This window comes from Ranitomeya variabilis, chromosome 1, assembly GCF_051348905.1.
Source record: "Ranitomeya variabilis isolate aRanVar5 chromosome 1, aRanVar5.hap1, whole genome shotgun sequence".
NCBI lineage: Eukaryota > Metazoa > Chordata > Amphibia > Anura > Dendrobatidae > Ranitomeya > Ranitomeya variabilis.
In genome coordinates, this window is record NC_135232.1 from 25,422,129 (window position 1) to 25,449,731 (window position 27,603).

At 52.1% G+C, this 27,603-nt stretch overlaps 1 protein-coding gene across 1 annotated transcript; it reads left to right on the plus strand.

Moving 5' to 3' along the window:
* The first annotated feature begins 386 nt into the window (after nucleotides 1-386).
* PRKAA1 (protein kinase AMP-activated catalytic subunit alpha 1) lies at nucleotides 387-26,950 on the plus strand. Its single transcript, XM_077281419.1, has 9 exons — nucleotides 387-591; nucleotides 8,753-8,894; nucleotides 20,268-20,361; nucleotides 20,429-20,573; nucleotides 21,705-21,792; nucleotides 22,410-22,634; nucleotides 22,890-23,379; nucleotides 26,019-26,145; nucleotides 26,214-26,950. The coding sequence occupies exons 1-9, from the start codon at nucleotides 492-494 to the stop codon at nucleotides 26,459-26,461; spliced, it is 1,659 nt and encodes a 552-aa protein (XP_077137534.1). The 5' UTR covers nucleotides 387-491; the 3' UTR covers nucleotides 26,462-26,950.
* Nucleotides 26,951-27,603: the final 653 nt, after the last annotated feature.

The following is a 27,603-nucleotide window of genomic DNA, read 5'->3' on the forward strand; positions in this document are numbered from 1 at the left end:
TGTGATCTAATAGGATCTGTGGATCAGGTTCAGGTAACGTGTGATCTAATGGGATCTGAGGATCAGGTGACGTGTGATCTAATGGGATCTGTGGATCAGGTGCAGGTGACGTGTGATCTAATGGGATCTGTGGATCAGGCGCAGGTGTGCAGAGACCTGCAGGGACTGACCCCGGCTGGCAGAGTTGAGCCTGTGTCTGTGCAGTCAGTGAGCGGAGCAGACCCTCGGCTGAGGCGGGAGGACATACGACGTCCGCTCCGGCCGCTCCTCACTGCGCCTCACACCGCGCACAATTGACGTTTGTTTACCAGGAAACACAGCTGACCCCGCCTCTTTCCCTAACAGCCAATCAGCATCTCCCCGTGCCTATCATAAGTGACGCTTGCGTGCTGCTAGCCCCGCCCCCGGTCGGTGGTTCCCGGCTCCGCCCTATCCTGCTCGTGCACCGCGGCCTCTCTGTCGCCGGGAGCGCGCTTAGTTCCTCGCTGAAGATGGCGGCCGATAAACAGAAGCATCACGACAGCCGGGTGAAGATCGGCCACTACATCCTGGGGGACACGCTGGGGGTCGGCACGTTCGGCAAAGTGAAGGGTGAGCGCGGGCTGCGGAGGGTGAGGCTCGGGGCGGGGCGTGAGGAGGAAGGGCTGAGGTGTGGTAACTTGTAATCACCGGCTATCTGTCACTGGCTTATTATCCTGAGGCGCTCTGTGGGGGCGGGCAGGCTGGATGACGCCATTGTGGGGGTGACGCTGTCGTGCATCGTCCGTCCTTATTGGCTGGCCCTCAGTCTGATGTCATCGGTGACCTGTGATGTCATCGTGGTGTATGGCCCCGATCCCTGGTACCTGCCCTGAGTCCGCGCCATAAACCGCGACCCCTCCTGCTCCAAGACTTGGAGGTTCGGAGCCACCTCAGAATCTGTGGCCCCTGGCCCGGACCCCGGCGAGCCCCCAACCAGCTGCTGACACCCGGCTGCTTCCCGTAGTCCGAGGCTTGCAGGGCCCCGCTCCTCCCGGGGGCCGATCATTCATCGCCATATATAAATCCAGTGGTGGCGGGTCACTGTCGCCCCTCCGTTATCTCCTGTCCCATCCGCTTCCCCAGATCTTGTGCCCGTCCCTTTAAGACTCATGGCGTTATATTTGATGCGTATTCAGTCCCCCCTGAGCAAGAGAAAGGGAATCAATGACATGCAACGGTAAATGTAAAACGTCCCTCCGTGTGCCCCCTGCCATCAGCGTATAGTATGGGGCCGTGCTGTGCCTGGACTGGTGCCCCCCGCTATCAGCATGTAATATGGGGCTATGCTGTGCCCACCAATCCTCGTGTGCCCGGACTGTGCCATCGGTGTGTAATATGGAGCTGAGTTGTGCCCCCCACAGTTGGCGTATAATGCAGGGCCGCATTGTGCCCCCCACCATCAGCATGTAATATGTGGCTGCATCGTGCCCACTGAGCCGAGCTTTCTCCATAGTAGGAGCGAGACCCCTGATAAGGATCAGATCACTGGAAAATCACCCCACAGATACCCCAACACTGGGCTACAAGGTGACGTTGGCTACAAGCAAACCCCCAAAATCTGAGCCTGATGTGTGATTGTATCCAGGTATGTTTCTCTGAAACGGAGGATCCGGCCAGAGACCAGACGAGCCCGGCTACTCCCAGCGCTTCCTGACATCTCTCACCGGTCACTCTCTTCTCAGTGCTGGGAAGATCCGGCCAGAGACCAGACAAGTCCGGCTACTCCCAGTGCTGCCTGATATCTCGCTCCTGTCACTCTCCTCTCAGTGCTGGGAAGATCCGGCCAGAGACCAGACGAGTCCGGCTACTCCCAGCGCTTCCTGACATCTCTCACCGGTCAATCACCTCTCAGCGCTGGGAAGATCCGGCCAGAGACCAGACGAGTCCAGCTACTCCCAGCGCTTCCTGACATCTCTCACCGGTCACTCTCCTCTCAGTGCTGGGAAGATCCGGCCAGAGACCAGACAAGTCCGGCTACTCCCAGTGCTGCCTGATATCTCGCTCCTGTCACTCTCCTCTCAGTGCTGGGAGGATCTGGCCAGAGACCAGACGAGCCCGGCTACTCCCAGCGCTGCCTGATATCTCGCTCCTGTCACTCTCCTCTCAGTGCTGGGAGGATCCGGCCAGAGACCAGACGAGCCCGGCTACTCCCAGCGCTGCCTGACATCTCTCACCTCTCACTCTCCTCTCAGTGCTGGGAGGATCCGGCCAGAGACCAGACGAGCCCGGCTACTCCCAGCGCTGCCTGACATCTCTCACCTGTCACTCTCCTCTCAGTGCTGGGAGGATCCGGCCAGAGACCAGACGAGCCCGGCTACTCCCAGCGCTGCCTGATATCTCACTCCTGTCAATCACCTCTCAGTGCTGGGAAGATCCGGCCAGAGACCAGACGAGCCCGGCTACTCCCAGCGCTGCCTGATATCTCACTCCTGTCACTCTCCTCTCAGTGCTGGGAGGATCCGGCCAGAGACCAGACGAGCCCGGCTACTCCCAGCGCTGCCTGATATCTCACTCCTGTCACTCTCCTCTCAGTGCTGGGAGGATCCGGCCAGAGACCAGACGAGTCCGGCTACTCCCAGCGCTGCCTGACATCTCTCACCTGTCACTCTCCTCTCAGTGCTGGGAGGATCCGGCCAGAGACCAGACGAGCCCGGCTACTCCCAGCGCTGCCTGATATCTCGCTCCTGTCACTCTCCTCTCAGTGCTGGGAGGATCTGGCCAGAGACCAGACGAGCCCGGCTACTCCCAGCGCTGCCTGACATCTCTCACCGGTCACTCTCCTCTCAGTGCTGGGAAGATCCGGCCAGAGACCAGACAAGTCCGGCTACTCCCAGTGCTGCCTGATATCTCGCTCCTGTCACTCTCCTCTCAGTGCTGGGAGGATCCGGCCAGAGACCAGACGAGCCCGGCTACTCCCAGCGCTGCCTGATATCTCGCTCCTGTCACTCTCCTCTCAGTGCTGGGAAGATCCGGCCAGAGACCAGACGAGTCCGGCTACTCCCAGCGCTGCCTGACATCTCTCACCTCTCACTCTCCTCTCAGTGCTGGGAGGATCCGGCCAGAGACCAGACGAGCCCGGCTACTCCCAGCGCTGCCTGACATCTCTCACCTGTCACTCTCCTCTCAGTGCTGGGAGGATCCGGCCAGAGACCAGACGAGCCCGGCTACTCCCAGCGCTGCCTGATATCTCACTCCTGTCAATCACCTCTCAGTGCTGGGAAGATCCGGCCAGAGACCAGACAAGCCCGGCTACTCCCAGCGCTGCCTGACATCTCACCTGTCACTCTCCCGTCAGTGCTGGGAAGATCTGGCCAGAGACCAAACGAGTCCGGCTACTCCCAGCGCTGCCTGACATTCTCCCCTATCAATCACCTCTCACCTCTGGGAAGATCTGGCCGGGGGTGATGCTGGACTGTCTTCTCCACCTGAGCGTTTCAGAGAGAAATCTGCGATCGTGTAGCCGGAATCTGATCGTGCTGCTCCCGATTTGTAAATTCATAAGAAACAGCCGCACACAAATTCTTGTAGTTTTTCAAATGCAAAAAGGGTAATTTATTGTATTCACCACAGAAGTATGGCGAAGTTGAGGTAACGTTTCGGCCCCGTACTGGGCCTTTGTCAAACCTCACTTGTTGTAGAAATAATAGAAGAAGGTATAGAAGAGATGGTCCCCGCAGAGACGGGACAGACAATTATGATGAGCAGGCTCCAAAAAAGGGCACTTGGCGATGCGTGGAGTGATTGGAGGTCAGAGAAGGGGAAGCGGTCCCAGTCAGGACTGCCGCTCCTGATTTGGGCATGAACCCCCGGTCAGGTTCCCTCTTTAAAGGGATTGCCCCTTACTGGACGACCCCCTGCCTCATCAGTTTGGGGTCCCTAGGAAATTAATGGCCGTCCTTCACAGCGGCTGCTTTGCTTTTGCAAACTTCAAAATTTGTTAATGAAACGCAATTGCCAAAACATAGACTTTATTTTGTAGACTTGGGCGAGATTGTCTCCTTACATCAGTGTTTGTTTTTTTTTTTTTTTGTTTGCTGTATAAAGTCACAAATTCTGGTGCAAGTGGTGATCGTGCAATAGCCGGTGCCCGGTCGGACCGGGGCTCTATGGTGCAATCACAGCGAGACATTGTCCTGTGTTCTATAGAGATATTGGGGTGTACAGAACACTGCTCTATAGGGGGTGCAAAATAAACATGGCTGCCTGCAGACTGGTGGGCACCCAGGATCACAGATCAGACGCTGAGGTTTAGGTCGGTTTTTGGGGTCCGGTTTGCTCGTTGGTGGCGGCTGCGCTGCTCCGTGCTTTGTACCTGCCGACTTCCTAGGCTTTCCTCACTGCAGAACCCGGTGGGACGGTGCAGCTGTGGCTTCTGGCCAGCACGAGGCGTCTACTGCGCCGGTCATCATTACGCAGCGTCCTATATCTTTATGGCTTCTTATCGGCGGTCCCGCTGTCTTGTAGGGCAGGTCCGCAGGCGCAGCGCTCCCTTCACCTTCAGCAGGTTCCCCTTGTAGACAAGATCATAAATGTGACCTGCGGAGAGGGAGGAAGACAAGCAGCCGCCTTCCTGACACCTTAACCCTGTAAATACGAGACATTCCAGCGTCCTGCAGCTTGTATACATCTCCGAGCAGGGGGAGTCTGGTCTGTCCCTGTTCAGACTGGATCTAGTGTGATCCAGCAGTTGTGTATGCACAGAAAATGCACCAAAAACAAATCCAGCTCCTGCTAATCCACATTTTCCTCTTAATTCCTGTTTGTCTCTCATTGTAATTTAAAACTTGTATATTAAAAATGGAAAACTTTGTAAATTAACATTCTGCAGCAGGAGCTTCCCCCCCATCTCTCTCCACTGCCCCGACTGCAGCAGGAGCTTCCCCTTCCTCTCCCCACAGCCCCATCTGCTGCAGGAGCTTCCCCCCCCCCCCCCCCCATCTCTCTCTACTGCCTCATCTGCAGCGGGAGCTTCCCCCCATCTCTCCCTCCACTGCCCCGACTGCAGCAGGAGCTTTCCCCCCGTCCGTCTCTGTCCACTGCCCCGTCTGCAGCAGGAGCTTTCCCCCCGTCCCGTCTCTGTCCACTGCCCCGTCTGCAGCAGGAGCTTCCCCCTGTCCCGTCTCTGTCCCCTGCCCCGTCTGCAGCAGGAGCTTCCCCCTGTCCCGTCTCTGTCCACTGCCCCGTCTGCAGCAGGAGCTTCCCCCTGTCCCGTCTCTGTCCACTGCCCCGTCTGCAGCAGGAGCTTCCCCCTGTCCCGTCTCTGTCCACTGCCCCGTCTGCAGCAGGAGCTTCCCCCTGTCCCGTCTCTGTCCACTGCCCCGTCTGCAGCAGGAGCTTCCCCCTGTCCTGTCTCTGTCCACTGCCCCGTCTGCAGCAGGAGCTTCCCCCTGTCCCGTCTCTGTCCACTGCCCCGTTTGCAGCAGGAGCTTTCCCCCCGTCCCGTCTCTGTCCACTGCCCCGTCTGCAGCAGGAGCTTCCCCCTGTCCCGTCTCTGTCCACTGCCCCGTCTGCAGCAGGAGCTTTCCCCCCGTCCGTCTCTGTCCACTGCCCCGTCTGCAGCAGGAGCTTTCCCCCCGTCCCGTCTCTGTCCACTGCCCCGTCTGCAGCAGGAGCTTCCCCCTGTCCCGTCTCTGTCCACTGCCCCGTCTGCAGCAGGAGCTTTCCCCCCGTCCCGTCTCTGTCCACTGCCCCGTCTGCAGCAGGAGCTCCCCCCCCCCCCCCCCGTCTCTGTCCACTGCCCCGTCTGCAGCAGGAGCTTCCCCCTGTCCCGTCTCTGTCCACTGCCCCGTCTGCAGCAGGAGCTTCCCCCTGTCCCGTCTCTGTCCACTGCCCCGTCTGCAGCAGGAGCTTTCCCCCCGTCCCGTCTCTGTCCACTGCCCCGTCTGCAGCAGGAGCTTCCCCCTGTCCCGTCTCTGTCCACTGCCCCGTCTGCAGCAGGAGCTTTCCCCCCGTCCGTCTCTGTCCACTGCCCCGTCTGCAGCAGGAGCTTTCCCCCCGTCCCGTCTCTGTCCACTGCCCCGTCTGCAGCAGGAGCTTTCCCCCCGTCCCGTCTCTGTCCACTGCCCCGTCTGCAGCAGGAGCTTCCCCCTGTCCCGTCTCTGTCCACTGCCCCGTCTGCAGCAGGAGCTTTCCCCCCGTCCCGTCTCTGTCCACTGCCCCGTCTGCAGCAGGAGCTCCCCCCCCCCCCCCGTCTCTGTCCACTGCCCCGTCTGCAGCAGGAGCTTCCCCCTTTCTGTGTCCACTGCCCCGTCTGCAGCAGGAGCTTCCCCCCCGTTGGCTTTGTGATGGCTGCTCCTGTATTGGTCAGTGGATGCACCCTTGTGAAGGGTTAGTTTGCCGCCGCTGCCAGCGATGGTCGGGTGGAGTTTTGCCCCCATTATAAGCTGTAGACGGTCTACCAGGGCGGCCCCTGTTATCAGTGGGACAATCAGGGTGTAGTGTGGTGGTGGAGGCTGTAGGGACACTGCCAGCACTATGGCTGCCACAGAGCGCTATTGTTCTTGGAAATGTGGTAGAATAATACGCTGATTGCTCCATTTGAGTCTTTTTTTTCTTTTTTTTTTTATTACTATTGTAAAATGTTTTTTGCAAAAAATGTAGACCGTCCCTTTAAGGCTTGCAATAAACTGTTGTTTAAAGGGTTAATGATTGCTGGTAGTAACAGTGTGTCCTGGCCTAATGTCACTGTGCACATCGGTGAAGCAATCTGTGAGCGGGCAGGAAGCATGGCGTCCGCTGGTGTCCAATCACTGCACGCCTGGTCCTAGATGCCTCCTAGTCCTGCAGGAGAAGCAGCCGGCTCCTTCCTGCCCCGAGGTCGCTGGGATCGGTCACTGTACTGGCCCTGATGCCCGTTAGGAGAGGTGGGGGGTGTCGCTGTGATTCCGCAGCGCTTTACACACATTATCATCGCTGTCCCCGTTGGGGCTCACAATCTACATTCACTATCAGTCTTTGGAATGTGGGAGGAAACCGGAGAACCCGGAGGAAACCCACGCAAACACGGGGAGAACATACAAACTCCTTGCAGATGCTGTCCTGGGTGGGGTTTGAACCCAGGACTCCAGCGCTGCTGTGCTAACCACTGAGCCACCGTGCTGCCCCCAAGGCTGTATGCACCTGACCAGGACTAGGGGAGCGCAGCCTGCAGTGTGAAGCATGGGGATAGCCCTGCAGACGTTGGGGTGCAGCTGGGAGACGACAGGGTGCAGGAATCTTTATTAATATGGATCTCATTAGGAAGTTCTCAGCAATAAGTGGATTCCAAAGTGTCTCCTTCTTGGGATCCTCAGTGATCAGCTATGATCTGTAGGAAAACCTGTTTCCCTGTAGCGCCACCACAGGATAAGTGGTGTATTACACTGTCCATTCATACCGGTGGGTATACAGGGCAGGTACGCCATTATCTCTGGCCAAGATCAGAGGACGGCCTCTTTAACCCTCTAATGACTGAAGCTTTTTTTTTTTTTTTTTCTGTGGGGCACAAGTTGTAACTTTAAGACCCCGTTCACTTTATCATATAAAGAAAAACTGAGAAAATCCAAATGGAAGTTTTTTTCTATAAATTTGGTTTGCTGCTGTATTTTTCGATCAGTTGTGCATTTATTTTATTTATTTTTTCTAAATATTTTTCATTGTTCACTTATTGCTTAAAAGGAAACTCGTCATGGTGAAAATGGTGCCTGATTCAGGCAGGAGGTGCTAATTTGAGAAACGTTTTTTTGTTGTGTGCAGGAGTCCAGTGGGCGGTCCTAGTCAGTGATTGACAGTCGTCCCTGGTGACTGCATGCAGGACAGCTGTCAGTCACTAATGGACGACGTCTTCTGTGAAGCGACAGCCGCCGGGAGAATACAAGCGGCACAAGGACGGGGCAGAGGCCATGGGGCCACAGTGGCCGTCAGCAGGGAGCCATTAGTCCTCCATGGGCTCGGGATGGAGGAACATCTACTGTGGCAATGAGTGTTTTATATTTTGCAATATAATGGCCAAAAGGGCAGAGTGGCATCCAGGCCTGCGCTTATCTCCCGTCCGTCCGCTTATCTGCAGGAGATTGCTACATTTATCAGGCCCCTGTTGCCGCCACTTTCCAGCGTACGTGACCTCGGACATAATGTAGTGTTACACAAGCCTGCTGCACTTCCTCCAGCTCTCCTCTGGGGGCACTGGTGGGGAACCTCTGCTCATTCCATGCTGGAGTCAAGTGGGCGGTTCTAATCCGTGACTGACGGGGCAGGGTGGGCTGTCAGTCATTGTTAACCCCATCGTTTACCCCGCCTGCTGGACTCTTAACTGTGTTGAGATTTTCTGCCACAAATCGATCTCCTCTGCTCCTTCTCTTGTACCACGCTGCCTCTAGATCCCGTACTATGGTGGTTTACCATATAGGTGGCCCAAACACCAAACTTTGGCCACCATGGCTAGATGCAGTAGGCAATTTAGGTCGGGACGTTGCACTTGCGTTCTTGCCCTCATAAGTTGGCAATTAGTGCAGGATCACATTTAGGGGCTCCCCACCATGTGTTAAGCTTTTCTATAGCACCTCCACAGGGCAGATGAGGAATTGCACAGCACGGGTCCTCCAGAGACTCTACTCGGAGGATAAGCTGACTTCTCATAATATAGGAGAGGTGATGAGGTGTTCTGGTAACGTGGGTGCAGGTTCTTGACACTGAAGTCTGGCTCTGGTTGGATAAAATCTTTATTTTTTTTAAAAAAATTTTTCTTTAATAGTCGGGAAGCACGAGCTGACGGGACACAAGGTGGCGGTGAAGATTCTGAACAGACAGAAGATCCGGAGCCTCGATGTGGTGGGGAAGATCCGCAGGGAGATCCAGAACCTGAAGCTCTTCAGACACCCGCATATCATTAAGCTGTAAGTGCGTGTCGTCTGCGTGGTGTCGTCTGCGTGGTGTCGTCTGCGTGGTGTCGTCTGCGTGGTGTCGTCTGCGTGGTGTCGTCTGCGTGGTGTCGTCTGCGTGGTGTCGTCTGCGTGGTGTCGGCGCGTGTCCTCTTTCCCTGACAGTCTCCTTTCGTCCTCATGTCTGGGGTCAGGGAGGTGTCTGGGGAGCACTGCCGGCATTGACCTGCTGCTAAGTGGTGACCTGATCCATAAGCTGGAAGAAAGTAACTGAACAGTGTCTTCCAGCTCAGATGGAACAGGACTGCAATCGTGAATTGGTGGCCTCTGACCAGCTGCAGTGAACTTCCTGCCAGAGGAGGAAGTAAGGGGACGTGGACAATAGTATGTAGGAATGACGAGGGTGGACCACCATGCCAATATATTTTAAAACGGTGGATGACCCCCTTTAAAACCAGGGAATACGTGCTACCATTTTGTGAAGATGGGAATGTTCAGGAATTCTGACTGAATAGCACAATTACAATCTAATAACTTGCATGTTAGGGTGGTAAAATGCCACTAGGAGAGAATGTGTTGTGATGGTTTAGCAGCTGTATAAATCTGTATGTAGTGAGCTCCCCCTAGTGGTGGCTGTATAAATCTGTATGTAGTGAGCTCCTCCTAGTGGTGGCTGTATAAATCTGTATGTAGTGAGCTCCCTCTAGTGGTGACTGTATAAATCTGTATGTAGTGAGCTCTTACTAGTGGTGGCTGTATAAATCTGTATGTAGTGAACTCTTTTATTATAAAAATACAAAACTTACAATAAATAGCAAAAATCAAAACCCCAGCAAAAGCAACTGTCCGAGTCCAACATTACCCCCCCAGTCCAAAGCAAAGTCCGAGTCCAGCATAACTGCCCCCAGTCAAAACAACCCCGCAAAAGAAAACAAACTGCCGCCTTCTTTCTCAGAGAAGCTTCCTCCATCTTTCCTTCTTATGCTGTTTCTGTCCTTTACTTGTCTTTTCAATTTTTTATACATCCAGATCTCCTCCTCCCCAGGTTACCTCACCCAAGGAGACAGAAACATTTTATTAATACACACATACACACTTCATACCAAACCTGACAAAGAAAAACTCTGGTCCATCGCCCAAAAAGAAACATTATAGCCACCTGGCTTAAACACATCTATCTAAATCACACAAATTGTTTTTTTTTTTTAATTATTTCATTTTTCCATTTTTTATTTTATTTTTTTACACAGCAAGCACAACTATAAACAACCTACCACCAAACCCACACAATACAAAAATAAACTCACTGAGGAACTCATATCCTCTTGCTTACAAGACAGGTGCATTAACCCTGAAAGCCACAGGATCATCACCTAACAATACAATACTACATAACTCTATATTACAACACTTACCCAGAGCCAGGTTTGGTGCCTGTAAGCCCTATATCAATAATTCACTTCTGCAAAACAAAAATCTGATAGTGAAAAGCCCCAGCCCGCCACCGGGAAACCGGAGATGACAGGCTTCTACCCTAACAATCCTTACTCTACCAGCCGTCCCTACCTGTCTAGACATCTGCCCCTATTCATCTACCTACCTTTCCCTGTCTCTCCCTGCCTGACCCTACGACCCTACCTAATTCACCGCGTGCCTACCTAACTGTCCCTGGGCTGTCCCTATCCTGTCCCTAACTATCTACCTGTCCCTACTGAAGCTGTCTACCTGTCCCTATCATTTACCTGCTTATCTAAGCCCTAGGTACATTAAATGAGAACCCTCTCCAGAGAAGAGAGGCCCTCGCTGCACCCAAGCCTGTCATACTCCAGAGAGCGCACCTTCACCAGGCCACCCAGAATGTTCCTAACAACCTCGTCCCTGGGGAGGATTTTCTGCTGAGTTGACACTAAGCACCGTGCGTTCCACGTGTAAAACCTGACGACTAAACTGACTAGAAATAAAGTGCCCCGATCTCGGCCACCCAGGGATCCGAATGCCCCATACGCCCACTCCGCATAGGAAAGGTGTGCCAGCCGAGGCCAGCCTATGGAAGCACCCACCCTGTTGTAGACCCCTGTATTAAAAGGACACTGAAGGAGGAAGTGCTCCATGCTTTCCAGCGTGTCGCAGCACCCCTCACGGGGACAACCCCGATCATCGGAGTTCCTACACTTCAGGTTGTCCCTTACATACAGTTTCCCATGGAAGCAGCGCCAAGTCCCAAAACTTCAAGGGGACCCATGTAGAATTCAATAACCTCAGCCCACCCTCCAGATCCCGACTTGGGCAATCTTTGAGCACCAGAGGCTTCTGGAAATGGGTCAACAGGACCCTCCTGTCAAGGAATTTCCTCGACATGGTCCTGATCTCCCACATTCCCAGACCCCACCGGCGGATCACCTTCAGAACCGGGGTAGCGTAAGCCGGGAGATGCCCGTGCGGTGTGCGCAGGTCCTTCACTTGCCCTCCTGTCTCCCATTCCTGGAAGAAGGGTCGAAGCCATCCCCTGCAGGAGAATACCCACGGAGGAGCCCTCTCTGACCAGAGGTTGGCGATGTTAGTCTTGACAAAAGTGTTTATTAGAAACACCACTGGGTTGACCATACCCAACCCTCCTAGTCTCCTTGTGCGGTATGTGACCTCCCGCTTGACTAGGTTCAGCCTATTTCCCCATAACATCTGGAAAAACAGGCTGTAGACCCGTGTCCATAGCGGCTCTGGCAACATGCAGACACTGCCCAGGTATATTAACAAGGGTAGCAAAAACCCTTAACCAGGCTAACCCTTTCCCTCAGGGTCAAAGACCAACCCTTCCATTGGTCCACCTTCTGGGTGGCGATCTTAAGTCTGCCCTCCCAATTTTGCTGGGGGTAGTCCCCAGGGCCAAATTCGATGCCTAGGATGTTTGCTGATGCCTGGGGCTCTGGAAGAGTGTCCGGGAGACCAAAACTAGGGTCTCCCCCTCCCAGCCAGAGACTCTCACACTTTTCCTGATTAATTCTGCACCCAGAAGCCTCCGAGTAGCGATCAACCTCAGACATGACCCACTCCGCCTCCTCACCCAAGGACACGAAAAGGGAGACGTCATCGGCATACGCTACCACCCTCAGAGTGGCTTCCGGGGCCACCTGGTCCATCCTGACTCCCGCCAACGGCCCACGCTCAATCCTCCTTAAAAGGGGATCTATCGCGAACACGTATAACAGCGGGCTCAATGGACAGCCCTGGCGGACCCCAGACCCAACCTCAAAAGGGCGGCCAGACCAACCATTCACGAGCGGGAAAGTCTCTGCCCCCGCGTACAAGATCTTTAGCCAATTTACAAACCCCCCAGGCAGACCATACCTCAGAAGGATGGACCAGAGGTACTCATGGTTAACCCGATCAAAAGCCTTCGTCTGGTCTAAGGACAGCAAGTACCCCTTCCAGTGACCTGCCCTGCCCTGCTCCACTGCCTCTCGGACACCGAGCACAGCACTAAACGTACTGCGGCCTGGAACAGAGCAGTGCTGGGCCCCCAAAAGGAGCCGGGGTGCAAACTTCACCAGCCGTTTGAACAGCACCTTTGCCAGAACCTTCTGGTCCGTATTGAGAAGCGCTATGGGACGCCAATTCTCAATATGGGACGGGTCCTTACCCTTTGACAGGATAATCAGGGCCGACTGCTTCATTGACCGGGAAAGAGCGCCCGAGGAGAGACACTCGTTAAACACCTCAGTCAAGAGGGGGACCAAGGAGTCCCTAAAGGTCTTATAAAACTGAGATGTTAAGCCATCTGGACCTGGCGATTTCTTAGGCCGAAGCCCATCAATGGCCAGTCGCACTTCCTCTTCCCTGATTGGTTCTGTCAAAACGTGAAGCGAGGGGTCATCTCCTGGCTCAGGGATGGCCTCGGCCAGGAAAGCCGACATCACGTTCCGATCCAGATCCCTCTTCCCCAAGAGGTGTGAGTAGAAAGATCTGATCACCTCCAGGATCCCTGATTTGGATCTGTTCAGGGAACCCGTATCGTCGACCAAACCTGTCACCACCTTACAACTCACTGACATCTTACAGTTTCTGTAGGGGTCAGGCGAGCGGTACCTCCCGAAATCCCTCTCAAAAACCAAAGATGTGTGCCTATCGTACTGACACCTCTTGAGTAAAGACTTCACTCTGGAGATCTCCTCACGGTCACCTCCAGCCGAGACGAGGTGTTCGAGTTTCCTCCTCAGTTCCTGATACAGGCGGTACCTGCTCAGGCTCCTGAGGCTCGAGAGCTGGCGGAAGAAACTCGCAACCCGATCCTTGAACATCTCCCACCACTCTGACTTATCGCTACAGAGATCCAAAAGTGGTACCTGGCTCTGAAGAAAGTCCTCAAAGGATTGTCTTATCTCTGCTTCTTCCAAGAGGGACGAATTCAGCTTCCATAGTCCCCTTCCCATCCGAGGGGTTTCTGAAACATTTAGAGAAAAAGAAATCAGACAGTGATCGGAGAACTCCACCTCAACAACGGACACTGCTGAAGAGATGGCTTCCTCCTTTTAAAAAAACCTGTCTATCCTAGACCTACAATTACCTATATGAAAGGTGAAACCACAGTGACCTGGGGTGTGCCGGATGTGGACATCCACCAGGCGAGCGTCACTAGCTATGCTATTGAGAGTATTACTATCATAAGCCAGCCGGTCAATGGAGCCTCCCCTATCACGAAGCCTTGTGACAGTGTTAGTCACCTCCAAAGACCACCTGCCGAATCGTAAAAAGATAGGGCTTAATCTTCAGGAAGAGACCTTTACGGTCCCACTTTGACTGCGGACCATAGATGTTAATGAGCCGAAGCTCCTGTCCCTTCATGAAGACGTCTATGACCAGGCACCTCCCCATTTCTACCTCGATAACTCTCCGGCATTCAACCGATGCAGTCTTAAAAAGGACTGCCACCCCGCTACACGGCTCGGCCGCAAGAGACCAGTACGAAGACCCGCACCTCCACTCGCTCTCCGCCTTGCGTATGGCCCCCATATCAGTAAGCCTGGTCTCCTGCAAAACCAAAATTTCAGCCTCAAATCGGGTGAGAAAATCAAAGGCCGCAAATCTAGCCGCATCAGACTTTATACTAGTGACATTAATGGTCGCTAGAGTCAACGGGGTGGGTGCCGCCATCATAAGTGATTGAGTTAGATGGCCTTTTTCTTTCCCCCACCCTTTTTCTTAGCCCGCTCATCTCCGGACGATGAAGCCCCCCCTCTTCTTTTCAGAGAGACAGAGGTATCCATCCCTCCCACCTCTGTCATCTCCGGACCCAGGGTCGTCCCCACCTCCCGAGGAAGACACACCCCCTGGAGAAGGGACTCCCCCGCTTCCCAAAGGCCCTCCCGATGTTACCTCCGGAACCTCACCCCCGACTCCCGTCTCAGCAGGATCGTCAAGGGCTTGGAACCGGTTGGAGAGGGGGATCAGAGGGGAGTCGGTGGGACCTTCCTTAGGCACCTTGGTCGGGGAAGAAGATTTTCCACTTTTTTTCTTTTTTTTTTTTTTTTTTTTTTACTTTTCGCACTCTTGGTACCTTTGTCACCCATTTCTTTAGGCTGCTCCCCTCCATCCTCATCAAAACTTTCATATTGAGAGGCATCTGAGAGATCAGCCGCTTCCTCATTCTCCATCCGTCTGATCTCCTCATTCACCGCTTCCTCCCCCGGGGCCTCAGTGACATGGGCCGTCACCTCGGAGGAGGGGGCAGGCATTACCCCAGTTTCCCGAGGCTCCTCCTGCCCCCTGCCCTCCTGACGCCTTGCCTGCCTCCGCTGGTAAGAGGGGCCCCTAGCCCTGCCATTCCTCATCGGCCCCTGAGCTCCTCCCCCGCTGCCGCCTCCAACCTCTGCAGAAGTTGCACCGCCAGTAACTTCCTCGCGGCTCCCCTCCGCCCGGCTGGCCATGGCATTAGAGAAGGAACGAGGGCAGCGGCTGAACGGGTGACCTAGATCACCACACAGGTGACATCGAATGACACCACAGGATGCGGCGAGGTGACCCACCTCGCCACACAAGGCACATTTCTGCACCTTGCAGCCCGCGCTGAAGTGGCGAGGATCACCGCACCTGTGGCAAACCTTCGGCTGCCCCTGGTAGAAGATCAGAATCCGATCCCTTCCCAGGAAAGCCAAGGAAGGGATGTGGGTGACAGTGCCACCGGAACGCTTCAACTTTACCATGAAGGTCCAGCCTCCTGACCAGATACCAAAATCGTCCCGGTTCTTCTTAGGGACGTCCACAACCTCGCCATAGCGGCTCAACCAGGTCATTATGTCAACGCCAGAAAGACTCATTACATGTTAAAACGGTCACTTTTTTCGGCCCACTTTGGCGAGAAATTGCTTCCACGGCGAACCCTCGCCAGCCGGGCTCCTCTTTTACCAGCTCATAATTCGACCAAAAGAGCTCCAAGCCCTCCGGCCGAACAAAGCTGATATCAAAGGTGGAGGTCCCAAAAGGATGTATCAGAGCAAAGATGTCAATAGCCCTGAAGTCCATCTTCATGAGGAGCTTCACCACATTTGTCCTGGATGGACACGCCTCATCGCCCCTCCAGCGAAGACGAACCACATTTCTCCTGGAGACCCCCTGCCCGGCTGTCGGGAGGGACCACACGGTCTCCCCCCCCCCTTTTCTCTTGGAAGGCAGCTAGACCAAACTTATCTAGCCAGTAGGACAACGCCACCTCTCTTCCCTCTACATTGATCGTCCGCTCCCCTTTTTTGAGGGCCTCCAGGAAACGGCGGCGAAAAGCCTCATTCCCTGGGTCCGGAGATGAGGAAGACCCCTGTGGAATCCCAGCGGCAGCAGCCGCATAACTAATGGCGGCTGCAGGTGAGGGGGACGATGGACCAGCCCCTATATTCCCTGAACCCTCAACCTCACAGTCAACCATCTCCACCTCACTTACCTCAGCCTCACCATTTTCACTGGTAGAAATCACCGCACTGGCACCATTCACACCAACCACACCTCCAGCAGAAACCACCCCTGACCCGTCACCATTATCACAGACACTATTCACACCACTTCCATTCTTATTTACATTTTTGTTTGCATTTTTTTTTCTGCTTTCTGCTGGGGTTGTTGCTGTTTGCAGTGCAGCTGCCCCTTTAAGATCCATACTGCAGGGTTTGATTACCACACCCTACTTTTCAGCAGACCATGTGCTGGCAGCTGCAGACTGTTGCTCCAGCCTCTCCTGCAGACCATCTCCACACTCCCGTGTGCACTTCACCGCCGGGTCCCCCGCAGATACAGGTGACACACATGCAGAGGACCCCGGCGGTGCGACCCCCTCCGGCGAGGGTGCGATCCGGACCGGCCTTACCGCAGCCATTACAGCTGCACCCGAGATGATAACCGTTGCCGGGGTCCCGGACTTTGACCCAGCATCGGATCTGCATGTGGGAGACCCCGATACCACAGCACACGCCGCCGATGATGCGGCCCCGGCTGACAGCGCACCGCTAACACTGCGGGGAGCGGTGACCACCGGTAAGGTACCCACAGCCTCCACCCCCCGAGCGTCAGCGGGTGCAGCAGGCACCAGGCCGTCCCCCGTTTCCACAGAGGATCGGGCCTGGACACCTCCACAGGTTCTATTACTGCCCGCCACAGGGCCACACTCCAGACCATGCACACTGTCCGGCTCTGCAGCCGCATGCCCACTCTCGCCCCCTCTGCTACCGCCAGCAGAGACGGCGACCTGCGCCATACGACTTGTACTCTCCCCGCTCCCTCGCACCGGAACCACTGCAGGTCCCGGGCCGGGGTGGGTAGCGGGCTCCACACAGCGGGACCGGGGGGTCCCAGGAAGGGGGACAAACACCAACCTCTCCTCCGATGTTTTCTTCCTTTTTTTGCTTTTCTTTTTCCCCCTCCTGGTTGCCTCGTCCCCGCAGACCTCATCCCCAAACTTCAGGTGGGCATAATTTACTGGGGACTCTAGCTGACGGATCTGCTGCAAGACGAGGCAACCCCCACTACTGCTGTTATCGCTGCTGCTATCATCCGCATCACCCCCATCATCCTCTGAAATACTATTGTCTGATGGGAGTGGGACCTGCACTGGATCTATCCCGCTGTGTGTGGCCTGGAGATCACTTACCAAGCCCCCAGGTGGGTACGGCGCCTCCTCCATCTCCTCATGGTCCACCTCCTCCACCTGGGTCGGACGCCGAGACCCCTCTGGCACCTTCGCAGCAGCCATGTTGTGGAATCGGTCCTCATTCTCTAGCTTTTCCCGGAAGGGCCCACTGTTATCCAATATCGCCGCTCTCCGGGCTTCCATGCCCTCAATGCAGATCCCCAGGCTGGATATCCTGGCTGTTAGGGCAGACTTCTCTGTGCGGGAGGCTCTGCTTGCAGCTTGCCTCACCTCCTTCAGCTCCTCCCGGAGTCTCCTGATGGTCTTCCCAGCCTCATCATACTCGCTGAGGTACACATGGACGCGGGAGCCATAGCTGGTAACCGGCTCCCGTGCGGCCCTAGTGCCCCAATCCTTCGGCACCGCCACCGCTGCACCTCTGCGAGTACTCCGCTCACCTCCGGGAGGAGACACCGCAGTGGCCCTCGCCTCAGCCTTAGGGGCTTTGCAGCCCTCCTGGGTCTTCCTGGGCTCCCCCATGTTTTGGGCCTTGCCGGATCTGGTGACCCTTTTTGCCGGTAGCAATGAGCTCCCACCCCTCGCCGGCTTAGACCGAGGGGTGGGAGACGGGGACTCAGCCCCACAGTCCATCCACTACGCCCCTCTCTTTCCTAGGTCAGAGAGGGGGAGAATTACTGGGTGGAAAAAAAAAACTGGTGACTCTCCTGGAGCAAACAGACCAGCACCTTCCTCCAGACTACAGGCTCCTAGTGGTGACTGTATAAATCTGTATGTAGTGAGCTCCCCCTAGTGGTGACTGTATAAATCTGTATGTAGTGAGCTCCTCCTAGTGGTGACTGTATAAATCTGTATGTAGTGAGCTCCCCCTAGTGGTGACTGTATAAATATGTATGTAGTGAGCTCCTCCTAGTGGTGACTGTATAAATATGTATGTAGTGAGCTCCCTCTAGTGGTGGCTGTATAAATCTGTATGTGGTGACTGTATAAATATGTATGTAGTGAGCTCCCTCTAGTGGTGACTGTATAAATATGTATGTAGTGAGCTCCGTCTAGTGGTGACTGTATAAATCTGTATGTAGTGAGCTCCCCCTAGTGGTGACTGTATAAATATGTATGTAGTGAGCTCCGTCTAGTGGTGGCTGTATAAATCTGTATGTAGTGAGCTCCCTCTAGTGGTGGCTGTATAAATCTGTATGTAGTGAGCTCCCTCTAGTGGTGACTGTATAAATCTGTATGTAGTGAGCTCCCTCTAGTGGTGACTGTATAAATCTGTATGTAGTGAGCTCCCTCTAGTGGTGACTATATAAATACTAGATGGTGGCCCGATTCTAACGCATCGGGTATTCTAGAATATGTATATAGCAGCCACATAGTATATAGCACAGGCCACGTAGTATATAGGAGCCATGTAGTGTGTATATAGCAGACAAATAGTATGTGGCCTGTGCTATATACATGCATAAATATTGTAGAATACCCGATGCGTTAATACAGGCCACGCAATATTTAACACAGCCCACGTACTATATAACACAGGCCATGCAGTATATAGCAGCCACGTAGTATATAACACAGGCCACGCAATATATAGCAGAGCCCACGCAGTACAAAACACAGGCCACATAGTATGTAACACTGGCCATGTAGTATATAGCAGCCATGTAGTATATAACGCAGCCCACGCAGTACTTAGCAGTGTGGGCACCATATCCCTGTTGAATTAAAATAAAAAATAGTTACATACTCACCCCCTGGGATCCAACGGCGCTCTGGCGATGTGTGCGCGGCTGCCGCCATCTTCCGTTCCCAGGATGCATTGCAAAATTACCCAGGATGCATTGCAAAATTACCCAGAAGACTTAGTGGTCTCGTGAGACCGCTAAGTCTTTTGGGTAATTTCGCAATGCTTCTCTGGGACCGGAAGCTGGCAGAAGGCGCGAGCGCATTGTCGGACTCGGAGGGTGAGTATAGCAGGTTTTTTAATTATTTTTAACATTAGATTTTTTTTTTTTACTATTGACGCTGCATAGGCAGCATCAATAGTAAAAAGTTGGGGACACACAGGGTTAATAGCAGCGGTAACATTACCCGAGGCATAACGCGGTAGGTTACCGCTGGGATTAACCCTGTGTGAGCGGTGAGGGGAGTATGGAGCGGGCGCCGGGCACTGACTGCAGGGGAGTAGGGAGGGACTAATCGGAGTGTGCCCATCGCTGATTGGTCGCGGCAGCCATGACAGGCAGCTGGCGAGACCAATCAGCGACGCGGGATTTCCGTGACGGAAGTTGCAGACAGAAAGACGGAAGTACCCCTTAGACAAATAAATATAAATATATATATATGAGCTCCCCCTAGTGGTGACTGTATAAATCTGTATGTAGTGAGCTCCCTCTAGTGGTGACTGTATAAATCTGTATGTAGTGAGCTCCCCCTAGTGGTGACTGTATAAATCTGTATGTAGTGAGCTCCCTCTAGTGGTGACTGTATAAATCTGTATGTAGTGAGCTCCTCCAGTGGTGACTGTATAATCTGTATGTAGTGAGCTCCCCCTAGTGGTGACTGTATAAATATGTATGTAGTGAGCTCCCTCTAGTGGTGGCTGTATAAATCTGTATGTAGTGAGCTCCTCCTAGTAGTGACTGTATAAATATGTATGTAGTGAGCTCCCTCTAGTGGTGGCTGTATAAATCTGTATGTAGTGAGCTCCTCCTAGTGGTGACTGTATAATCTGTATGTAGTGAGCTCCCCCAGTGGTGACTGTATAAATCTGTATGTAGTGAGCTCCTCCTAGTGGTGACTGTATAAATATGTATGTAGTGAGCTCCCTCTAGTGGTGGCTGTATAAATCTGTATGTAGTGAGCTCCTCCTAGTGGTGACTGTATAATCTGTATGTAGTGATCTCCTCTAGTGGTGACTGTATAATCTGTATGTAGTGAGCTCCCCCTAGTGGTGACTGTATAAATCTGTATGTAGTGAGCTCATCCTAGTGATTGCTGTATAAATCTGTATGTAGTGAGCTCCTCCTAGTGATGGATGTATAATCTGTATGTAGTGAGCTCTCAGTAGTGGTGACTGTATAAATCTGTATGTAGTGAGCTCCCCCTAGTGGTGACTGTATAGATCTGTATGTAGTGAGCTCCCCCAGTGGTGACTGTATAATCTGTATGTAGTGAGCTCCCCCTAGTGGTGACTGTATAAATCTTATTTTTTTTCCTGCCCTGCTCGTGTTGATGCCATTTTCTCCGTTGTCGTTGTTCAGGTACCAGGTGATCAGCACACCGACTGATATCTTTATGGTGATGGAGTATGTTGCGGGCGGAGAGCTCTTTGATTATATTTGTAAGAACGGGAAGGTGAGTGTCGTGTGCGGAGCCCGGCGCCTCCTTCCGTGTCTTCTCTATAACTCCGTCTTTCTTGCAGTTGGATGAGAAGGAGTCGCGACGTTTGTTCCAACAAATCCTTTCTGGCGTTGACTATTGCCACAGACACATGGTGGTGCACCGAGACTTGAAACCCGAAAACGTTCTTCTGGACGCGCACATGAATGCGAAGATAGCGGACTTTGGTGAGTGCCGGTATTGGAGCGGCCCCTCTGTCAGTAAGGAGGACCCCACACTCCATATATTACCTCCCACCCACTGTCTGCAACAAAAACACATCCTGAAGATCTGCAGTTTCTTCAGAGAAAGCTCCTGAATATTTTTTTTTTCGTTCCACTGTCTGTTGGACACACAATGAGTTAACTGAGAGCCGGTCAGTGAGCTCCTTCTGACAGGTTGTAGCTCTCATCATGTTTCCTCTGAGCTCCTGGCCATATATCTGCCGTCTCAGAAGACTGGGTGTAACGGTTATAAACGCTCCATCACAAGGCACCCAGCAATACAGTGCAGCAGGGGCTATAGGAGGCAGATGGGGCAAAAAAATGGACGCCCAAGTCTGGAGCTGTAGAATACACGCCCAGCATCCTGCGTCTGAGCATTGGAGGGGCATATGTAATATAGTGTAACGTGGCACAGCTGTGGAGGTGCACAAAGAGGGTTCCCAAACCAGAGACCGTATATAAAATAAACTTTGGCACTCAACTTGTAATGATGTGGAATTTTTAATAGCAGCCACTTGTACAGACGTTTCGGTCACACATTGACCTTCTTCAGTGTACTGCGATAATGTGCAAACAATAAAGTATTTACAATAGTACAAAATTCAAAATTAACAACAAAACAATGAAAGGGATGGAAAAAACAATAAGGAGACTTATATATTGTGCATCTATAGTGATGGATGGGAAGGGGAATGGGGAAATGGTATTCCATACCATTTCCCCATTCCCCTTCCCATCCATCACTATAGATGCACAATATATAAGTCTCCTTATTGTTTTTTCCATCCCTTTCATTGTTTTGTTGTTAATTTTGAATTTTGTACTATTGTAAATACTTTATTGTTTGCACATTATCGCAGTACACTGAAGAAGGTCAATGTGTGACCGAAACGTCTGTACAAGTGGCTGCTATTAAAAATTCCACATCATTACAAGTTGAGTGCCAAAGTTTATTTTATATATGAGCATTGGAGGGGCGTCCTAACACAGCAAGTTTATAGTCGCCCGCTCAGGCTCTGCGCTTTGTCCATTCTTATGGTTGTGGTTATGGAGCCTGCAGGGTCTGGTGATGCTTCTGTCATCCTTGCTCGACAGGTCTGTCCAATATGATGGCAGATGGAGAATTTCTGAGGACGAGCTGCGGCTCTCCCAACTATGCCGCACCGGAGGTAATATCAGGAAGGTAAGGAGGAGAAAAGCAAAGCCTGTTATTTTTACAATGGAAATAATTACTATGGAGAGTGTTGTGGGCATGCTCTGTGGCCTGAGCAGAGGTCCTTGTGCAGGGAGGGGGGAGGAGAGAAGTTGTGACATCACTAATGGACTGTGGGAGGGTGTTGTGTGCATGCTCTGCGGTTTGTGCAGGGAGGGGAGGAGACAAGCTGTGACTTCTTATGGGACAGTGTTGTGGGCATGCTCTGTGACCTGTGCAGAGGTCCTTGTACAGGGAGGGGAGGAGCATTATATTCCCATAAGTCTCAAATCCTCCCGACTACATGTTCCTATTGTCCTTGTGGCGGCTGTAAAACAAGTCTGCGAATGCCGACTACTCGGGAAAATAGAATCCAATGTTCTATAATCAGATGAAGTGTTCTTTAATTAGTAAAATGATCCAGGTGACAGGGAACTGCTGAGGTCGTCACGCCGCACCGTGTGTATGAGCGTCCAGTGTGAGATCAGGGATTTAACATCCGCTTCTATAAAGTACCCTAAACGTGCACGGACCCTCCAATGTCTGACTGTGACCCCATGGTGGTGGGCCTATCATTAATGGGGACGTGTCCATGTTTTGTGGGTCAGGCTGTACGCAGGTCCGGAGGTTGACATATGGAGCAGCGGGGTCATTCTCTATGCGTTGCTGTGCGGGACCCTCCCGTTTGACGATGACCACGTGCCAACGCTTTTTAAGAAGATCTGTGACGGGATCTTCTACACCCCTCAGTATCTGAACCCCCCGGTCATAAGCCTTCTGAAGCACATGCTGCAAGTAGATCCAATGAAGAGGGCGACCATCAAGGACATCCGGTAAGTACTGACCGCAGAACCTCGGCCCGGGAGCGTCTCGTAGTGTGGCCGTTGTGATGCCTCCTACAAGTGCTCATCCAGGGCCGTGACTTAATATGGGGGGGATGTGCAGCACCTGCTGCGACCGTTACACAACTGACTGAGTTGTGCTGCTCCATGACTTGAGGGGGTGGGGTGGTCTCGCTTGTCTTATTGACCCTTTATCACCTTACCGGCTCATGGAATGATTGGATTATTGTTAATCTGTTGATCTAGAGAACATGAATGGTTTAAGCAGGACCTCCCCAAGTACCTGTTCCCCGAGGACCCCACCTACAGTACAAACATGATTGACGATGAAGCCTTAAAGGAAGTGTGCGAGAAGTGCGAGTGTACGGAGGAGGAGGTGCTCAGCTGCCTGTACAGCCGCAATCACCAGGACCCGCTAGCGGTGGCGTACCACCTGATCATAGACAACCGACGCATCATGAATGAGGCCAAAGATTTCTATCTGGCCACCAGCCCCCCGGATTCCTATGTGGAAGAACCTCACACGCCCCGGCCTCATCCGGAAAGGGTCCCGTTCCTGGTAGCGGAGTCCCCCCGGCAGAGACACACTCTGGACGAGCTGAACCCCCAGAAATCTAAGCACCAGGTCGGGGTGAGAAGAGCTAAATGGCATCTTGGCATTAGAAGTCAGAGTCGGCCCAATGATATCATGGCGGAGGTCTGCCGAGCAATGAAGCAGCTGGGCTACGAGTGGAAGGTAAGAGCTGCTGCCGACCTCACCGGAAAGACAATGTGCGTCCAAAAGGGTCGGCGGTTTGTGTAAGGGCGCAGACTGACGGCCGTACAAGTCGTGCGAGATCACATCGCAATCTTCGAGCTGACTGGAGCTTGACAGCTGCATAGAAATACATCACACGGTCATTCTCGGGTCAGGAGATGTGCACAGTGCGACCATCGCACGAGTTATACGGCCGTCTGTCTGCTCCCTTACGTATAAACACATTCTCACTGTCATGAGAGAGATGTCCATTTGTCTGCTAGTAGCCACCACTAGAGGGAGCTCACTACATACAGATATATACAGTCACCACTAGAGGGAGCTCACTACATACAGATATATACAGTCACCACTAGAGGGAGCTCACTGCATACAGATTTATACAGCCACCACTAGGGGGAGCTCCGCTACATACAGATATATACGGTCACCACTAGGAGGAGCTCACTATATACGGATTTATACAGTCACCACTAGGAGGATCTCACTACATACAGATTTTATACAGCCACCACTAGAGGGAGCTCCGCTACATACAGATTTATACAGCCACCACTAGGGGGAGCTCACTACATAGATTTATACAGTCACCACTAGGAGGATCTCATTACATACAGATTTATACAGCCGCCACTAGAGGGAGCTCACTACATACAGATTTATACAGCCACCACTAGGGGGAGATCACTACATACAGATTTATACAGCCACCACTATGAGGAGCTCACTACATACAGATTTATACAGTCACCACTAGGGGACCTCACTACATACAGATTTATACAGTCACCACTAGGGGGAGCTCACTACATACAGATTTTATACAGCCACCACTAGAGGGAGCTCACTACATACAGATTTATACAGCCACCACTAGAGGGAGCTCACTACATACAGATTTATACAGTCACCACTAGGGGGAGCTCACTACATACAGATTTTATACAGCCACCACTAGAGGGAGCTCACTACATACAGATTTATACAGCCACCACTAGGGGGAGCTCACTACATAGATTTATACAGTCACCACTAGGAGGATCTCATTACATACAGATTTATACAGCCGCCACTAGAGGGAGCTCACTACATACAGATTTATACAGCCACCACTATGAGGAGCTCACTACATACAGATTTATACAGTCACCACTAGGGGACCTCACTACATACAGATTTATAGACACCACTAGGGGGAGCTGACTGAACAGCTTTCTCCTGCAATGATAGCCCCACTTTCAGTAACCGCCTCTGTGCCTTGCTGCAAGCAGAATTTTTTTTGAATTTTTCACATAAAGTTCAAATATAATCCCCCAAAAGGGTGTCATTCACTATTTTTAAACTACTTTTGTAATCCTTGTGGTATGTTGAGAAGGCACATTGCTGTTGCGCTCCTTCCCCATCTGGCAGCTGTAAATATAGCCCCTGTTAAGGTCCCAGGCAGTGTCCTTCCACCTCTTGGAACTTCTAGAGGTCTACTTACAGCTGTCTAAGGTGTAAATACTGGTGACTAGACTTGCAGCTGGTCAGTCTCCTACCACCTTGGCATCTACAAATACAGACCCAATAACTTGACTGTCAGGGAACTACAAATAAGGCTGATAGAAGGGGAGGGAAACTGACTAGGCCTAATCTCCCTCTGGCAACCATAAATCTAGACTCCCATTCAGGTCCTTTCCCCCTCTGGACAACTGCAGATACATTGCTATTAAGTTCCTTGCAACAGTTTTTACACCAGTCCTGGATGGCTACGCTAAATTTTTCCAACCCCCTGAATGGAGCATTTTCTTGAACACTGCGGCAATGCAAGAAATGTTCTCAGAATTAATTGAAGGAGCTGTGCAGAACCCCTCATAAATGTCGTAACCCTGTGTGTGTGTGTAAAGAAGAAAACCTTTTAGAAAAGCCTCCTGCACAGGCGCAGCTCTGACCGTGTTCAGTGCTCATGTGATACAGGCTGCAACGCTCACTTGGCATAGCAATGTCACATTGGCGATGCTTGTGTGGAAGGGCGGTTTTAAGTTTAACTTTAAGAAACAAAAAGAAAAAAAAAATAAATTTCAGTAAGCGGTTTTCCAAGTAGTGGACAACATCTTCAAGAGGCACACCCTACTAATTCTGTTCACCCTTACTGAAGAGTAGTGTCTAAAAAGTCAGTCTCCTTCCCCCTCTGGCAGCTCTGAGTATAGGCCCCAGTAAGGCTCCATTAACGGCTCCCAAAGTAAAACTGGTGTCTTTCTGGCTGCCAGATATAGTCAACTTGCTAGTAGTAGTCTCCTTCTGGCAAGAATTTAATAATAATTTGCTGCAAGTTTCTAGTCGGCCTCCTTCCCCCTCTGGCAGTAATTTTTCAAGCAAATAGATAATTGTACTGTGCAGTCTGGAGCAGTGAAACAAGTCCCTTCTGAGGCTCAGAAATGGCTATGCTGATGGGCAGGCAGTGGTCTCAGGAGTGCAGAGGACCCCGTGTGCTGGGGACTGAGCATGTGCGACCACCAGCACTCGGATCACTGGGTGGACGTGCATGTTGCTATACTCCTAAGCTCCACTATAAATGATGGCGGCCCCTGGTACTTGTGCCAGTAATGGAGCTGGTTGCCTGTGCTTGGCTCCTGTAGGTGGTGAACCCATATTATCTGCGAGTGCGGAGAAAAAACCCTGTGACCAGCATGTACACCAAGATGAGCCTGCAGCTGTACCAGGTGGACAGCAGGACGTTCCTGCTCGACTTCCGCAGTATTGACGGTAGGTGGGACGTAGGGGGCGCTCCTGAATCCTGTCTACCATTTCACTAATTTCTTGATTTTAAACAGATGAAGTCACAGAGCCAAAGTCTGAAGCCGCCCCTCGAAGACACTCTGGATCTGTAAGCAACTCGCGCTCCGGCCAGAAAACAGACGGTGAGGCGGAAGCCCCGGCCAAGTCGTCTGACGGATCGGTGCCCTCCTCCCTGACCTCCTCGGCAGACTCCTCCAGTAATGACTTGGTCCCCCGACCTGGAAGCCATACCATCGAGTTCTTCGAAATGTGCGCAAACCTGATAAAGATCCTGGCGCGGTAGACGGGGCCGTAACGACTTCATATCAGCAATAAACATGCAGTAACTTGTAGCCAAACGCTTCCAGTCTTAATCCCGTCATTCTGTCCCCAGAGCGGAGGGCGACGTCACAAATGCTATTTGCACATAGAGGTTTAAGCTTAATGTGTGATCCTTCTGTGTACTCGAGATCTCGTCAGCGGAAGGAGAATTGTATATAAAGTTTTCTTCAGGTTGACTAATTGCACATTTTATCGAACACTGGGCTCCGACGCTCATCTCCGACACCACGGCTTCTTCTGTCATTATTTTTTTTTTTTCATTTTTTTTTTTTTCTTTTTCATGTTTAATTTTGCATATAAGGAAATCTCTAGAATTTACTGTACTGCAAATCTGGCACTTAATGAATGAAATTGTTTTTGTTTGTTTTTTTTGTTTTTTATACAGTTTCTGATCTGTTGGGTTTATTGCAAGATGTTATGCGAGCGGTGAAATAAACACTGATTTATAATATTGGTCGTAGATGAAACGTTCCTCAAGTTCTGGGCTGGGATTTACGTAAATTCTTCATTCAGAAAGGGGGGAAAATTATATCAAGTTTAGATTGTGATGTCGTCGGGGTACATTTTCTTTACAGATTATTAAATGGGATTGTGACGGATCGCACAGGTGAAGGGGTGTGTCGACTTCACTCATCTCTGAGGAGAGAAGGACCCAGTAGGGATCGGCTCTCTGGTGCCACCACTTGCCCCAGGTCAGTCAGGGAACTGCTTCAAGGGCAAATAGTCACCAGAAAGGCTTCCCTTATAGGTATGAGTTATTCGGGGGGGGGGGGGGGGATACACTGCTCAAAAAATAAAGGGAACACTTAACAGAATATAACTTCTGTGAAATCAAACTGTCCACTTAGGAAGCAACCCTGTTTGACAAGCAATTTCACATGCTGTTGTGCAAATGGAATAGACAACAGATGGAAATTATTGGCAATTATCAAGACACCCTCAATAAAGAAGTGGTTCTGCAGGTGGGAACCACAGACCACATCTCAGTACCAATGCTTTCTGGCTGATGTTTTGGTCACTTTTGAATGTTGGTTGTGCTTTCACACTCATGGTAGCATGAGATGGACTCTACAAACCACACAAGTGGCTCAGGTAGTGCAGCTC

Bases quoted from the DNA above. Each gene is read 5' to 3' on its own strand.
- PRKAA1 (XM_077281419.1), top strand. From the start codon at position 492: ATGGCGGCCGATAAACAGAAGCATCACGACAGCCGGGTGAAGATCGGC. The intron at 20,362-20,428 runs GTGAGTGTCGTG...TCTTTCTTGCAG, and splicing joins ATATTTGTAAGAACGGGAAG to TTGGATGAGAAGGAGTCGCG. The intron at 22,635-22,889 runs GTAAGTACTGAC...CTGTTGATCTAG, and splicing joins GCGACCATCAAGGACATCCG to AGAACATGAATGGTTTAAGC.